The 16974-nt window shown below is 38.2% G+C and overlaps 1 protein-coding gene and 2 long non-coding RNA genes across 5 annotated transcripts; 1 reads left to right on the forward strand and 2 right to left on the reverse strand.

Annotated features, from left to right (window-relative positions):
* Window positions 1-800: 800 nt before the first annotated feature.
* Window positions 801-4079, reverse strand: LOC149986512 (uncharacterized). 3 transcript variants are annotated; one of them, XR_016500233.1, is made up of 4 exons: window positions 3776-4067; window positions 3327-3649; window positions 2849-3118; window positions 801-2137 (listed from the first exon to the last, which is right to left on the reverse strand). It is a non-coding gene; the product is annotated as an uncharacterized LOC149986512 (long non-coding RNA). The 3 variants fall into 3 exon arrangements; XR_016500234.1 differs by lacking the exon at window positions 2849-3118 and having other exon boundaries at window positions 3776-4079; XR_016500235.1 differs by lacking the exons at window positions 2849-3118; window positions 3327-3649; window positions 3776-4067 and adding an exon at window positions 2683-2842.
* Window positions 4080-4509: 430 nt separating this feature from the next.
* Window positions 4510-10269, reverse strand: LOC112275459 (putative trehalase). The gene is made up of 12 exons (XM_024505790.3): window positions 9747-10269; window positions 8356-8653; window positions 7742-7861; window positions 7451-7566; window positions 7225-7325; window positions 6769-6875; window positions 6386-6458; window positions 5898-6074; window positions 5724-5811; window positions 5490-5589; window positions 5128-5341; window positions 4510-4960 (listed from the first exon to the last, which is right to left on the reverse strand). The coding sequence occupies exons 1-12, from the start codon at window positions 10075-10077 to the stop codon at window positions 4856-4858; spliced, it is 1830 nt and encodes a 609-aa protein (XP_024361558.1). The 5' UTR covers window positions 10078-10269; the 3' UTR covers window positions 4510-4855.
* Window positions 10270-10322: 53 nt separating this feature from the next.
* LOC149986513 (uncharacterized) lies at window positions 10323-12321 on the forward strand. The gene is made up of 2 exons (XR_016500236.1): window positions 10323-10895; window positions 11085-12321. It is a non-coding gene; the product is annotated as an uncharacterized LOC149986513 (long non-coding RNA).
* The last annotated feature ends 4653 nt before the right edge of the window (window positions 12322-16974 follow it).

The raw sequence follows: 16974 nt of genomic DNA on the forward strand, positions 1-16974 counted from the left end.
CTTTATGGTATTAAAAATTAAAATTCTTATGATATTATTACACAATTTAGATCCAATAAGTAATCTCTGTAATAAGACATACATAATTATTCAATAACTTATTTGTCAACTTATTGTTAAATATATTAGAATAAGTGCCTATATTGAAAACTTGATAGCCATAATTAGAATCACAACTACAACAAGTACCATGCATTGGCCATTTATGCTTGTGCATAGGTAGTTCTTTCTTCAACTTACTTTTATAATGACTATAAATAAAGTGCAAGGACAAACTATGAGCACTATTGGTTCCTATCTATTGCAACCTATGTTTACTCATAAGCAATTGTTTGTAGGATTATAACTTATAAACAATTCAAGTTGAATATTTATGAATTGTTTACTTAAGCAACATACAAAAAATGTGGTATATGATGAGTTATTGAGATGACATTAGTAAAGATGTAAAGGCTTAAGATGGTTTGAAAGGTTGAAAATCCTTAATACTATGTCTAAAATGGCTACCATGATTGCTACCTTGATATGGTAGTGGCTTAATTAAAGCAATCAATAAAGATTAACAAGGATTGTGTTGTTTTTTATTTTATTCTATTGTTTTATGTTTATGTGTTTTATATCTTATATAAAAGATCATTCAAAAGTTTAAATATTTGATTGCAAAGGCAAAACTAATAGATTTAACTTTACACAATAAATAGTTACATAAATTGTATTACGTCAAATAGCAATCTAAAATTGATCCTATTGTTGATATAATATCACCTCAATTATATTAATAATTTCATATTACTTTTAGATGCAATACAATTCATGTAATTTTTTTTTAATCATAATAAGAGGCATTGATTGGCTCTTGAGATATATTGTGTTTTGACATATATTACATTTTTAATATCAAATTACAAATTGACTACTTGATATCAAAAAACTTGTGCAAAAGGCTCTTTATTATAACTTGATTTGCTTTCATTGCAATTATCACTCCTATAGAGGGCTCTTTATTACAACTTCATTTGCCTTTATTGCAACTTCATTGCAACTTGAAACAAAATATATCAAATTATTGAAATAGGATTATGGTAGTTTAAAATAGAATATTCTTTATCTATTCAATAAATATCCATAATATGATATATTAGTAAATTTTATTAGATAGAAAATAATAAAAAAATATATAATTACAACTTTATAATAGATAATAACAAATGTTATCATTTATTAGAAGTTATCAAGTTATAATACATTGAGTTATATAGATTATAATAGATTCATTTTATATAAACATTCTAGCATTGATATTATGATTATTAATGATATATTTCAAAGACAACATTAAAACAATCACCACAAATTTGAGAGATAAAGCCTTCTGCAAAAATCAAAGTAAAATACACTCAAACCACCAAAATAATTCAACAAATTATCCACTTTTCCTCTAAAAGTCAACATTCATTATCAAAAAATTAAAATCAAAATCCACCGAAGAATTTTTAACAATCTCAAAAAACACCCACACTCATCACCACCCACATTCGATTCCAAATGAAACAACAAAACACTTATTTGCAAAAGCATGGTGCAGAATCCACACCAACATTGTGCAGAATCCACACCAACATTGTGCAGAAACCAAGCAGGAGCAATGCTGAATGACGGAGCCTTACAATCAAGGCATCGACACCATATTTTTTCAGAAAGAAAAGCACATGCACAGGAAATGGTTGAGCTCTCACACCTGAGAAGAAGGCTCCGAGGATTCAGTCTTCGGCAACATAATTTGCGATAGCCTTGAAGCCATTTCGAGTAATAAGAGCATCCACAGGGTAGAAGATGTTGCAACTGGAGCCGTTTTGTTGCCGGGGCGTCTCCCAGCAGGATGTTGCACGCAAGCAAGCATTTCACCAATTGTAAAACGGAATACTCTCTGTGTGTGTCGTGGTTTCCTTGCGTCACCATTCCATGGCTTGTGGTTGGCGCAAGAGAACATCCTCTGCGTGAAAATGACCAATGGCTCTATTGGATATAGTCTGCATGTGACAAATCCATTGCAAAGAACAGCACGGTGTAGTCATGGGCTACGACATGCTGCAAGGTTGAAGCAATCCAATCAATTTCTCCTGATTCACTTGTTATCCTGTTTCAGAGAACAAACGGTTTCTCAGCACGTAGTTTTTAGACGAAGACGCATTCAAATTGGATACGATCTTGCTGGTTCAGGCAGCTTGGGTGACCTACATGAAGTTTCCTAAGGTTGATTGGTCAAGGTGAAGTAGGAAACGAAGTGAAAATTGTATAATATGACAGGGGAAGGAGGAATGCGCCCCGACCACCAATAGAAAGTTTGAAGGGGGACAGAGGGTCCAGAAGGAGGTGTAGTGAAATTGTTTGTCGGAACTAAACACGGCACATCTGTAGTAGGTTGTGGAATCGAGGGGCCAAGCTTCGCATGGTGCCTGTGGCCCGAGCTCTTGAAGGCCTCGACAGCCGTCTATGTTTCCCGACTGCGTGCCATTCTTGACAGTCGCCGATACTCTATTGTCCGAGATCAACCACGACACTATGTTGTTCGGCCCTACCAATGGCGAATCTATCTTTGTATTTTTTTCAATTAGAGTTGGCTCGTTGGAGTTTAGAAAACAATAATTGAAGGCTGCAAGTAAGATTCCGTGATCATCGTACTTCTTGAAGTGTACACGTTTTCATTGTGCATGACACAATAAAAGCTTGCATGAGCCAGGCAATTCGACAATTGTGTGTCCACCAATCACAGGAATGCAAGGTTATCAAGATTCGCTCGTACAAGTTGCGATTAAATCCCATTAAATAAATTGACAGGCACCAGTACCTGGTCGTATTCAGTTGCACTCTTCTCGACTGCAATTTATGTCAACGGTTTACTCAAAGCATCAGGATGCCGCACAGACGGCGCGCCGTCATTTTTATACCCCTGACTACAACAGCATTTGTCAAACTAACAAGATAAACCGTGACAAACATCGTCACCGTCATTGATCTGTTTTTCTTTAAGTTCGTCTTTCCTAAAAGTTTGAATCACGTCTAACCTCCCAGCCAGTCAATTTCCTGTCTGTTCTTTTAGGCAAATTTCTCCCAAAGTCTACACAAGCACAGGAAACAGTTACAGCAACCACCACCCCTCTCAAAGCTTTAAAGCAGCAGAAGATATTTCTGGAGACTTTCACCTTCCCACGGCTACTTTGATCTAAGCAAAGCATTTCAATTGGACCCAAATTCTTTTATGGAACTAACAGATTGAAAATAGTTATGCGCCTCGCAAAGGTTTACAAGAATATATTGTAACGTACCAACGCAGGGGCGCAACCATGCAGTTGGCAGAGCGTTGACGACATGGCTCAACGGAGGAACGGCTTCCTTGTCCAAAATTTTCAAGACTCGTCCCCACGGCATCGTTGACGACACCCTCCCTCCCTACACTTTTCAGGAAAACAATGCATGTGTACAACTCCTTTAGAATGCAACACACGCCGCCCCCGTCGACTGAACAACCTGTGCACCAACATTAACAGTACCAAACGCCGATACGAGTGGTCAATTGTCCGCAGGAAGGAGGGGGGCACCATAGTTCGCCAATTGATACTCTCTGCCATTTCTTCGGACAGTGCAAGCTCTGCGTACACACAAGATCCCACGCAGGTGACGGATAGTACGAAATATTTGTTGCACAATCCGTCACCTGGCAATCAATTGAATACGGACGCGACTAAAACCAAATCCAACGTCGACGGCAACTGACCTTTGCATGGCAGCCATCTTTTCCATCAGACCTTAGAAAAAAATCCCTCCGTAGGCACTCCGATCACGTATCTCAGTACTTCACTCACCTCACGAGCCCTTTACACATCATCGAAACTCTTTGAAAGCAGCCGCGGTGAACTCAATCTAGCCATTGCTGCACTAACAATCAAGATTGCAACCAGAAAATTACAATTCATTTCCAGACGACGTCGCATGCATGTGAGCAGAGAATTGGATCACATTTCGCAAATTAACAACCTTCCATGCCGGGGAGACATAATTCTTTTGCTTCATTTTAATCTAATTACAAGTTGTTTCTAACTCACACTAGTGCTTTCATGGTGCGGAATGGCCAATCGCGAGGATGTTACTAGTTTCCTCATTGGAAACATCACTTATTGGTGTAAGTTTGCGTTACAGTAATGTGTTTTGTAGCATAAGCATCAAATATCACCATTTTTGTGAGAAATGAATTCCCCACTGGCGTTGTTGCGACAGGTTCAAGTATCATTATTTCCATACATCGCTGCCTATGCAATAGGAACCCACCAGATACAACTGAACCAAAATCATGTACTTGTGGCTGTATCTAGTGTCTACACTACACTTGTAAACATGGAAGAAAGGGTGAAGTAGCAGAAACATTTGCTAAGTAACACAATCACTGGAAACGGAAGTTGTTTGCGCAGTACTCCATGGAGATCCTACAACCAGATGTAGCTATTGGACAAATTTTAGGTAAAATAGTTATCTGAATTTCATGGAGTTCAATAAAAACATGGATTTTTTTTTTGTTTTTCATACTTTTTCACTCACGAATCAATGATTTTCTAATAAACTTGACAAAGATGAACAAAAATGACGTAACCATCTCGGAGAAGCTGGCATTTAATCTTCCAGTAGAAGGCGCACAAACTTCATCGTCTTGTTACGTGAAGGGATTCAATAAGTCTCTGAAAAATAAATGTTGGTACTAAGCAAGTCAAGCTAGTCCTGATTCCGCAATTATGTAACAAAGAAGTAACCCTGTTGTAATACTGTATGCTACGGCAAGATGACCTTGCGTTTGTCCAGCTAGCTATAGTTGTAATGACTCACAATCACAGTCAAGTGGCACATCTTCAGGCCATCCATAATCGTTCAGCAGTGTTAAGACGACACCATTTGTCCACCCGAATCCTGTCTGTGGACCACCAGAAGCAGGGGTTATGATCGACTTGAGAACTCAGAACCTTCAGCTTACATTGCTTTAGCATCATAAATATATCATCAAGCACAACGAGTACCTGATCTGATCTGGAAGAGGTTACAAATAAACCACGACAAAACAAAAGAAGCGAATATTTTTACCTGAGTTATATACTCTCCACCACCGCCAACTTCCCCACAATATCTTGCGTCGTATTTCTCAACCATATGGCCAACACGTTGGTATGCGACATAATTAGATCGCAACCAAGACCTAGTTATGCTCTCAGCCATCGCTTTTGCTTTAGGAGAAGCTGACAAGACAAGCCCCTCGATGATCATGTGCTGCAGCGGAGCCCATGCATTAGGGAAGTCCCTGAAATGAACACAACCCAGATACGTAAGAATATGTAGTAGGTTCTCCTGTAAGATACATTCGACCAAAACAATATGAATAGACACATAGCATGTCTTTCATATCATGTACGCATGATGGAACTATATCGGGATGGAAAAGAACAAACCACTGCTGTCCTGTCTCCACCAGGGATGTTGCTATTCCTCCAGGCATTACTAAGCCCGACCCGGACAAAGCCTCCACTACTTGATCAATTTTTGCGTCTCCTGTATATAGGACACAAGGTAATAGTCAATTGAAGATGTTCGAAAGGTCATCTGCAGAGACATATATAATGTCGAATTCACAAGTTCTAACGATAATTTTCCTTCGTCCTCCTGAAGTGGTTGAGGGATTTGACCTGGAGGAAGCACGCCGCACCACAAAGGCACAAAATTTGACGCATATGTGTTTCGGTTAGATCTGCTGCTGTCCCACATGTAGAGGTACTGCAATACATTGACGAATAACAAGATATCAGAGTCGTGAGCTCGAACAAGCCAAATGCAAGTATGCTTTTCACAAGAGATAGTACCTTTCCTCCTTGTACAGACTTCTGCGAGGGGAGCCAGTAGTCTAACCACTGACACCTATTTTCGTTCCAGAGTATAGCTTCGAAAGCTCTCCTACGAGCGTCGGCAGCCCTTGTGAAACGCTTAGCATCTTGAGTTTCGTTCAAAGTTTTTGCCAGGAAAGCTATGTCAAGCTCCATCTGACATCGAAAAACAGCACCGTCAACTTCCTTCAGATGAGATGAGTAAGATCTCATATTCACTCTTGCTACAACAGTACCATGACTAGATTAAAATGAAGTGTTAAAAATACTCAATCCAAAATGAAAATCCAGTGAGAAAATCTGTTTGTTCCTCAGAAATAGAAATTGCTAATGCTTTTCTGGAGGAAGAAAACAAATTAATTTTTTTTAAAGTAAAATAAAATATTGAAAAAAGATTTGTAAGCTTTCCATGATAAACATATCTCATCCTCTTTCCAGAGTAATTCAGACGCAGGGCTTATATATACCTGAAGAAGAAATGCGTTGAGATCCACGGGAACGATAGAGGAAGTCTTTAAGGAAGATAACTGCTCAGAGTCCCTGGTTGACAAGTGATGGGAAAAGAAAATAAAATTCCCAATCAGATAAAGATGGAGTTTTCCGAACCAGAACGAACCGGACTTGTACAGTCCCAGGTGCTATGGGTAACACCTGATTTCAACGCTACCATGGATACTACCAATAACTTGTAGCTGACAGACAGGTTGATTGGGTGGTATGTGACAATTACACATTCAACAGTATTTCTGTTCAATATGCTAAACATGTACACTCATCCTGTACAAGAAGGACGAAATTAAACGTAGACGATACGATAGACCCTCATAAGGCAAAAAACGGTAAAGCTTACTCCATCCATCTTGAACTGAAATCCCAGCCCGACTCGGCTGCAGTAGCAATATCACGATAGATCTGTTGTTGCTTGAACTTACTGAAGCCTCCGGCAATGCTTTTATCCTGAGTCAGAATGATCACAATAGTTCAGCCAGAAGTGGTTGGTATTCTGTGGGCGCACCGTGCAAACCCAGAGAAAAATATTGGAATTAGAACGAAAGATTAGGACTACAAAGTCCTTGGGCAGAAGATGTGAGCAGCCATGAATTATGAATGCTATGCTACCTGCAACAATATAATCGTCATATTAGGAAAAGAGGCATTCACAAATTCATACATGCTATAATTTCGTGAAGGAATCAGCATGTAATGGTAACACATGTGAGAATGTGAAGCCCACATAGGCACTGTACGAAAGGCTTCAAAACATAAAGGAACCAATTCGGTGTATAGGTTTCATGCGGGAGCTTACAATGGTGGAACATTCAGGTCGCGGCTGATCCCAATGGGCAATATAACGGCTAAGCCGATGAACACGTCCTTGCCCGTCTCGTATTGATACCGCGTGAGAATCTGCACAAATCACTAAAATCAGAAAATTTCTCGCAGTGATAGTAGGCTGGTTAAGCTTACTTAACGCTGAAGACGCTTCAAATTAACAGTTGAACTAATTTTGAAAAGGAATACAGCAAAGTCACCTGTGGTCCAAAACTCATATTCAACTTTAAGAATAGGTAGTGCTCGTGCTACGAGACCAAGATCACCAGTTTCAGAAAATATTGCTCGCACCATCCTGCTGAGAAATGGAGGCTGGCTGCCTTCCACAAAAAACACAGAAAAACACTTCTAAGATACCAATATTCAGGAAAGTTGACAATGTAAACGAATGAGTCATCCAACCGCAAGAAATAGCAAGTAGGATTGATCATTCGAAGTATTTGTCTCAGTGAAAGGCACTGCATCTGGTAAGGTATGAGCCGAGAATCAACCTGCGATTTTCGTAATATGTCCGTGTGCCGTTTGGAAAAAAACCATACGCTTGGACTATTGACAAGAAATTGTCTACCATTCCTGCTGCTGTCTCTGTCATTTTGCTCGCAAGTAAACCTCTGTTCAAATAGTAGATGACAATCTTAGAAACAAGCAGAGAGCAAGAAGTGGCTGGAACAGCGGATCGCTGTAAATCTCACTTTGGATCATTTTCAGACTTAGATGTGTAGCAATTAGTGCGTTTTCCAGAGGGGAATGAAGTTAAATAACAATAATCTAAAACAGGGCGTTATTGGAGAGCGAGGCTTTCGCATTGTCAAGCGAAGATAAGAATTCGGTTGACGTAGGAACAACAAAAGACGTCCCTGCTTGTCGACGCACTAAAAAAAATATTTGATTAACGTCACTAGCCCCTCTCTTTTACAATAAAAGGAAATAGAAAATCAAAAAGAGTTTGTTCTCCAATAAATGATCACGATGCACCTCTCTTCGTTACTAAGTACTTGGCAGGTCAGAGTTGCCAGCCATATGTAAACTAATGGTCAAAAGGGAGGGTTAATCGCCAGAATAAATCACGAAAAAATTCAATTGGAGCAGGGGGGAGAAGACGGACCTGATGACCCAGTAGCTATCCCAGTAATAAACCTCCCGGAACCGCTCGCCAGGTACTAGAAAAGGATACTTGAGTGGAAGTAGGGTATGCTGATCTGGCTCCCTCTCCACAGCAGGGGAAACAAGGCGAGTAAGAGACGGCCATAGCGAATGAACTTTCAGGCCCCAATCACGCGCATCTGCGTTTCGCACTCCAGGAAGAAAGTCGGGAGGGTTATCAAGGTGATCCACCGGTGTGTAGGGGATCAAGTCACTCCCAGCTTCACTGAAGTATACCTTCAAAAATGCCTTGAGTGTGTCTGCATCATATCAGTTTCATAAAAATTAGTGCTCATGCTTATGAAATACCAAAAGCCGAATTTATAGCCATGACAGGGAGCTCAAGACCACACCACACGAAGATAGCAAAAGCATAGGACTTTGCAGAACACGCTGCTGTCGTGTGCATACTCCAAGAACTCTTCTTCCTGGGAATGACAGCCTGTAATCCTGAAAGTATCTTTTCATGCATTAACTGAGAAGTTCTTGACTTCTTTTCTAGAAAAAATCTATTTAAATCACCAAAGAGCTCTGCCTCTTGGCGACAGAGGAAGAAGTATTCGTCTTTGACAAAGAGGCCCAGAGAAGAGAAAGCTGCCGACATGTGGTCCCTGCTTCATCCTGTTCACGCCTATACATGCAATACAACTAGACTCCCCGCCTAAATTATGCATGCGCAGACTTTACTTTCCTCCATCCGCGTCAGAGTTAACCAGGTTGTTTCACGTAACTGTTTCCAGACCATATTTGAAACTTATAGGAGACCGCGGGGACAATTAAACAGTGGACTGAGATCCATGACCAATGAGATTACTGGAAGAGATCACGTCTACAGCAATAGACAAAATATCTCCGCTGGTAAGTCCCACTGTCCCGTAAAAAAAAAAAAAAAAAAAAAAAAAAACGTACGTCCAAAAACTAGTTTCACCTTCCCAATATAATACAAAATCGTCCACTGCAATTCTTCAACAGTGACTTCTATTTGACAGCCGCCGAAATTGATAAACAACGGGTCTCGTTCTTATCCTAATCCGCATCCGAAAAACTAGTCGCAAACTCGAAGCCCATTCCAGAAATATAAAACACGCCAAGCACGATTGCATCGACTTAACGAAGGACACGTGAAAACTGTTCCATCAGCAATCTACCACTCATCGGCAGAAAACTCCACAACACGAGCCATCACTGTCCAGTAGCCTATAACAATTGACTCATAAAATTTAGACTCGTCACCTCCATCGGACCGACTCAACTACACTCCAGGCCCTTAACACCTCCATCTTCTCAAAAGAAATCAAAAAAATCCTCCACGATCACGTAATTATACATGGACTCTCCAGCTAAGACCATCACCTTTTTCCACGGATCCACTAGTCGGGCATCTCGGCAGAGACCCGAACGCGGCCTCGGTTTCCTCCAACGATGTCGTAAGAGGCAAGTCAACGTACAACTTGGGATCAAACTCAGGGCCGCCACCGAAACTGCCCATCGCCGCGGCCTGCAAGTCCATCAAGAAGCACAGAAGCTCCCCGGCTCCATCGTCATAGACCCCATCCTCGTAGTCGTCATCTTCTCTCCAATCCTCCACGACTTCAACGATAATCCCGCGACCAGTCACTCCTTCCCGATTCACCTTCTTCACCACCGCCCCGCTGTTCAATCTCTCCTCATCATCCACAGACATTGCTCAAATCTCACGAACTCCTCTCTCAAGAACTCTCCCTCTCGCTCTCTCTCACTCTCTCCCTCTCTCACTCACTCTCTCTCGCTCGTTGACGCTCTCGCTCTCACTCCCTCGTCCTCCCTCGCTGACACCACCTCACTAACAATCAATGGCCAGTAGCATGCAACAAATCAGAAGATCGAGGAAGGAGGAAAGAGACGTGCCTTTCATCGGGCGTTGCTTATGAAGGCAAGTCAGGGAGGCGGGGAACCCGGGGGGGTTGGTAGGCAGGTCGGGAACTAGACTGGAAGTTAGTTTGGTAGGTACCTATCTAGCAAGGTAGGCCGGAAGCTGTAATAGGGGGAGCCGAGAGGGTCGGTATATCCGACAATAGCGCTACTGCTCTGGAATTATGGCGGGCCAGGCTGCGCATTCCACGCCGTAACGAACCCCCCCTCCCCCCACTTCCTTCCTTCTTTCCTCCTTTCCTTCCTTCTTTTCTTCACTCCTTCTTTCATTCCTTCCTTCCTTCCATCCTTCCTTCCTTCCTTCCTTCTTTCTTCCCCTTGCCCTGGACCTCGTCCGATTTTTACACACTTACTTGCTTTGTGACAATTTCCAAGAGTGTCGTGAAAATAGAAAGCTTGCCATTCCTTGCCCCGCTCTTGACTTCGTTGTGTACTCTAGGATATGCGAGTAGGTACTACTGATGAGTAATGCGACGACGAAGGAGAAGAAGTTGAAGAAGTGGAGGAATAGCCAGTTGGATGTGGCGGAGCCTGCGAAGCGGCGGATTACGGCCGGCTGACGGTGGACCTGGAGAAAGGATTGTCCCTATTGTGAGTCATCCTGATCCGTTTCCGTGTGGCGATTGGTTTTTCTTTCTTTTCTTTCTTTCTTTCTTTTTGTGGTCTCCCCCCCTTGCTTTGTTTTTTTCTTAATACATTAGAGAATCCTGTTGGCATTTTTTGTTTTTTTAATTTTAATTTATTCTTCTGTTGTTCCCGCCACCAACTCCGGCTCTGCAGAGGAGGAAATAGTTTCAGCTGACAGACCATATGCTGATTATCGAGGCTTCAGACTAATTGCGTAGCATGCATCGAATGCCGCCTGCTTCTCCTCTTGTCAGAACGTAGCATGTTTCTTATTTATTTCATAACTTTCTCAAATTATTATTATTATTATTATTATTATATAAACAAACGTTTTTGCAGTTTCAAGTGGTCAATTCTCTTTGCTCTGTTAATCAATCAAACACAGAGTGGCGTTCACTCAAGTTCAATGCTCTTATTGTCTTATATTATTCATGGAAAACGGATTCATTGCATAGGTTTTTACTCATGAGCAATCAACTTCTTGTTTGATCTATCGTGGGTTGACACATGAGCCTGTCAAAAAGAAGGGGTTTTCTTTTTGAAAACATTACTTGTGACAATATTTAATGAAAATAGTGTGCTTTTTTTCAAATGTTTACTGTAACAAAGGTGTTGGAGTATGAGCTTTGTAAATCTGTAACAGGATTGGTAAATTGAAGAACTCTTCATGGATGGCAAATGGATTTGTCATTACACAAATAAATAAACTTAATGAAGTCAAATTGAACAAATTTTTTTTCTTGAAATTACATGTGTAGGAGGAGGAAAATTCCACAGTTTTGAAATTTTGGAATACCTCTACCATCAAAAACATCACAAAACTAGAATTTGGACAATGAATTTGTTGGGCCCTTTGACTACAACACAAGAGATAATTGATGTATGAAGAGGGGAAGGTTGAATGGTGTTTTGTGCAGGTCTGATTGAGGAATCATCTTTGTTAGCTGCTTCTTCAGGAATGAGATTCTAAATTGGAATACTATGCAGACTGGTTCCAAACTTATCAAACTTGTCAATGATACGAACCATGATAAACTCACACCTGGAGGAGGAGGAGGAGGAGGAGGAGGAGGAGGAGTGCTGCAATGCATATTGATAATGTGGAATACACTTTCCTTGTTCCTATCCCACTTCCACATGTGTCCATCCACCATCACCAACACCAACACACCCACATGACTGATTGCTTCCACAATAGTCAACTGTTGAGGCACACTCACTGTCGTTTTATTATAAAATTGTCGTTGTTTATATTCAGGTCATGTGGACACATGCAAATGCTAAATCCTTCACTTGACCAATCTTGGAAAAAGTGAATGTGAAGGCCAGTTGCAAATCATGTTTACAAATACTTTGTGGAATGGTATTAGTCCCATACATATTACTTTTTTCTCTTTTTGTCTTTTTTATTGCAAGGTCTTTTGTTTTACAAGGTATGGTTGTGTCAATTGGTTTTGGAATTCCAATTCTTCACCAACCAACCAACCTCCAATACAATTGGCTCCACTATTTGGCTTTGGACATGCACTACCAAACTTGCCTGCAAAATACTCGGAGATGTGAATCAATCAATGGCCAAGGGTGACAAGGCAAGTGGTATGGACCAATGGTGGAATGATCTCTTGTCCACACTGGCATACATTCCTGTAAAAAACTCAGAAGGTTTTAAGGAAAGAGAGTGTGGGCTTGGGAGAAAGAGCCCTCCCCCTACATGACTGAGCACAGAGACACAAGTTCCAGCCCTCTGACCAAGTGCAAGGTCCAGCTTTGGAGGAAAAGCACTTTGAAGCATAAAGCATAAAGGCAAAAAGGCAATTTGGGAAAAAGAAAATAAGAAAAATTATAATCAAAAAAAGTTGGCAAAGGAAAGAAAATGGGAGAGAAATCACTCTATCTCAAATTGTGTTCATGGACGGTGGAAGAGTCAGCACACTTCTATTTTTTTTTGTCCACATGGCAAAGCTCACTGGGCTTGGGGGCTCAAATTTGGTGGTATTAGGGTTATGGCACCAAACACAATGACAAATACATGCTGCTGTTGTGGAATTAAAAGCCACAATTGTCGCAGAAAGCAAAGAGCCCATTCTGCACTAGAGTGCCAACTACAATTACGCCGCAAAGGAAACAAATATGTTCACACCACCAGTGGAGTTTAACTGGAACACACATACTTGGGAGGATATGCTCAGACAGACAGTCCCCAATTCCTTTGCGATTCCCCAGAGGCCTAATTCTGAGAGGTCTTGTCCTGTGGGGCGCAGCCCTAATTATTGAATCCTGTGTGTGGCTTCCAGCAGCCTTGGCCCCTTCAAGAGACACAGTGTTGTGTTGTGTTGTGTTTGTGTGTTTTGTCTCCATCTGTGGTGTTTCACCACATGGGTCCCTCTTAAATATAGCTGTAAACCCCAATAGAGGGAGTGTATATTAGGTCCAGAGGAAGACAAGGAAGTAGGAGAAGCAGGGAGGGGGCACAAAACTTGTCCACAACTGGGTTGAACTTATTTTTCCCCTTAATATATATATATATATATATATATATATATCATAGACAGTTGGGGGAGGTGGGAAGTGTCTAGTGGGGAAGAAAGGAATGTTCAAATGAGTACCCAATCATTTTTAGTTAATTAAATTCACTGCCCTCCCTAATAGCTTACTTACCAGGGCAGTTGAGTTTCCCCTATTTCTATTTTTATGTGGGTTTACATGCAGGCACTGGTCCACATCCAAATTCTTGTATTCCCTGCGCTTCTCCTACTCTCTCTTTGCCATTGTTAATATTCATATTTTTCAAGAGAAAATAATAATTTCTCAAAATTTTCTTAGTATTTTGAAAATAAAAATTTATATATATATATATATATATATATATATATATATATATATAGTAATTGTATTCCTTAAGAACTTGTTATATATTTGATGGATCAAATAATATGTGGCTTGTAAATAATTAGCTTTTTTTCTTAATTTAGTTAATTATAAAGTTTATTTTAAAGTTGAAACAGAAAAAGAAGTCATTTGATATTTTTGTATTAACTACATATTGTGATTAAATATTTAAAATTACCTTTATAATGATAATTTTCTGGTTATCTTCAAAGATGTTTTTTTTTCTTATAAGAAAGTTTCACATAAAAAAAATAAAAAATAAAAAAATGTTACAATCAAAATCATATATAAAAATATATATACAAAAATTTATTATTTAAAATAACTTTTATTTATCATTTATTCTGAATTTATTTTTTAACAACGTCTTAAATGTTGGAAACTAATTTATATTATCTTAAAAATATTCACATGTATTATTTTTGTCTTAAAAAAAGCATATAAGTTAATTTTCAATATTTTTTATTATTAAAAATAAGTATAGTATTAAAAATAAATTCATTTGGAACACATATAAATAACAAAACTTTCTTTCAAAATCAATGTAATTAAACATTTTCCTAACACTTTTGTTGTTACTATATTTATGTATGCATTAAAGTTATTTTTTAAATACCAAGTAAAGGTCTTTTGAGTTTTGATTCAAAAAACATTAGATTGTATTATTATTTAAATATATTACTGAAAAAAGAGAATAAATGAATATTCTACATCTTTTCCCTTTAATTTCTTTTTTTTGGAATATAATTAAGATTGAGATAAGAATTGTAATGGTTGGACTTTGTCGGTTTGAACTTGAAGCTTAAAACTGAAGAAATTTCCACGCATTTTGAGTGACAAGACATAATAAGCTTCTGAATTTTGATAAATTTTGTTTGAAGTTTTGTTTATCTCTACCATTCTTTTTGAATTTACTAAATTTATGATTTATGATTATGTATTTTATAAATCTTTGTAGAAGAGCTCTACAACACCCAATAATAATAATCAAATTTCAACATTAGTGAGGTAAAAAAAAAATTAATAATAATTTTTTAATTATAGCAAACTATCTACATGTTACTAATTATCATTCTTTTAACTAACATTGTTCTTATAATATTTCTTCTTCACAAAAGAATAACTATTTTTGTGTTTAGAAGAAGTTCTTTTTAATCTACAAAGGCAATAATCTATGTAATGTATAATTTTAGCATAACATTAGAATCCAATTCTAAAATACTAAAACTTTATTGAAATCATAATATCAAAATTAAGTATGTTTTTTTAGTTTTTTTGGCTTATTGAACTAATGGAACTGCTTTTTGCTATGAAATGTAATGGATATCAATGTGCATGTTGATATAAATTTATTTCTTGAATTCCAGGAGGACATAACATGTTTTTTTATATGAATAATCATCATAAATAAATAAAAATAATAATTCTTATTATTTTATATTATAAATTTAAGAATAACAAATTAGTATAAAAATAATAATTATGATAGAAAAACAAAAAATAAGTAGTCAAATTACAAGTCAACATATGATTAATCAAGAAACAACAGTCTTATAAGACACTTTATAAGACATGTTCCTCAAAATTCATCTATTCAATAACAAAAAAAATCAGATCAAAGCTTCATATGTGCAGCTCATGTGAGGATCTGGAGGGAAAACAAACAAGCAAACAAAAACTTCTTTACACACAAAAACCATCACAATAGAATAATTCTCATTGCACAGAACTGTCCTATTGGCATGAGTAAAAAAACAAAACGCAACATGGCAATCATGAAGTTTTCTCTACATGTTAAAAGAGCCATAATTTTTTTGAGAAAATGAAATATCTTTACTACAAACAATACCTTCCTTTAAACGCAACAATAATTGCAGTACAGCAATCTTCACTGCACACAATTCCCTACTTGATGGCTATCAAAAGCAAAGCATGATGGTAAATTAATCTCCATTTTTTTTTTCCTCCTGAATTTGTGAGAGATTTTGAGAGGCAAATTTGAAGCAATTAGGAAGCATCAACTGATTTGAGTTTTGCCAAAGAGCTTCATCAGCAATTTGTCATTTATATTCTATTAACACCTCTAATTTTGTGTCAATATATATATATATATATATATATAATGAGAGGGGGAATGTTGAATAGATCCAAGTTTTTACTAAATTAACTGACCCATGATGAAGAATATGATAATCATGATGAATGTGGTTGGTTTTCATTGGTTTTGGATGTAGTAGTGGAGAAATGAATCTACATGTCATTATTTTTTCTTTTTTTCTTTTCATGATTAATAGGATGGGTGGATCAATTTAGTAAAAGCTTGGGTCTATTTAACATTCCTCTTTCATTGTTGTGAAAGATTTAAGTATTTTAGGACTTTCAAAAAACGAAAAAGGAGCTCATGCTAGGTAGTAGCTCAAACATCAAACATCAAATGATGTGAAGTGCAATTTCTAGATTCTGATGAACCCCTCCACACTTGTCACCATCTTCTTTGGTTCATGGTTGTGTAAAGTTGAATGAGAATTAGAACTTTGCAAATGCAATTCATAAGTATTGACAATTTTATCTTTTTCAATCAAGCATAAAATATGATCCATTGCCTAAAAACCACTTGTGACAATGCCAGACCATGTACAACCAAATAATAATAACAATAATAACACTAATCATAAAATAGTAACAACGATTATCATTATTATTATACTTGTAGAAAACCATTATTATAATGAATTTCATAACTCGTATTCCAACCTATTAAATTCAACTTCATGGATGTGTGTGTCTCTGATGGGAAGTTTGACAAAATGCTGTGAACTTGGTCACCCTGCTACTGGCACTTTCATCCCACATTCATCACCCACACCTAATACTCATCCACATTCATCCACCCCCCTCCCAGAGCAACCTCTAAATGCACACACACCAATCAACTGCTTTTTTCTATAGTGTGAGAAAACGAAGTTTTTGCATGTGCATTTCATTTAATATCTATTTTTATTATTATAACAAGAGAGTGATGCCAGCATGGCAAGCAAGTGTGTGTGAGTGTGAGCGTGTGTAGAGGGCAGACCAAGGCAATGATGATGATGATGGGCTCCTAGTTCCATTTCAAGCCAGGTCAAGGGACACTTTAAAAAGTCAGTCAGTCAGT

Source organism: Physcomitrium patens, chromosome 23 (genome assembly GCF_059467195.1).
Source record: "Physcomitrium patens ecotype Gransden chromosome 23, ASM5946719v1, whole genome shotgun sequence".
NCBI lineage: Eukaryota > Viridiplantae > Streptophyta > Bryopsida > Funariales > Funariaceae > Physcomitrium > Physcomitrium patens.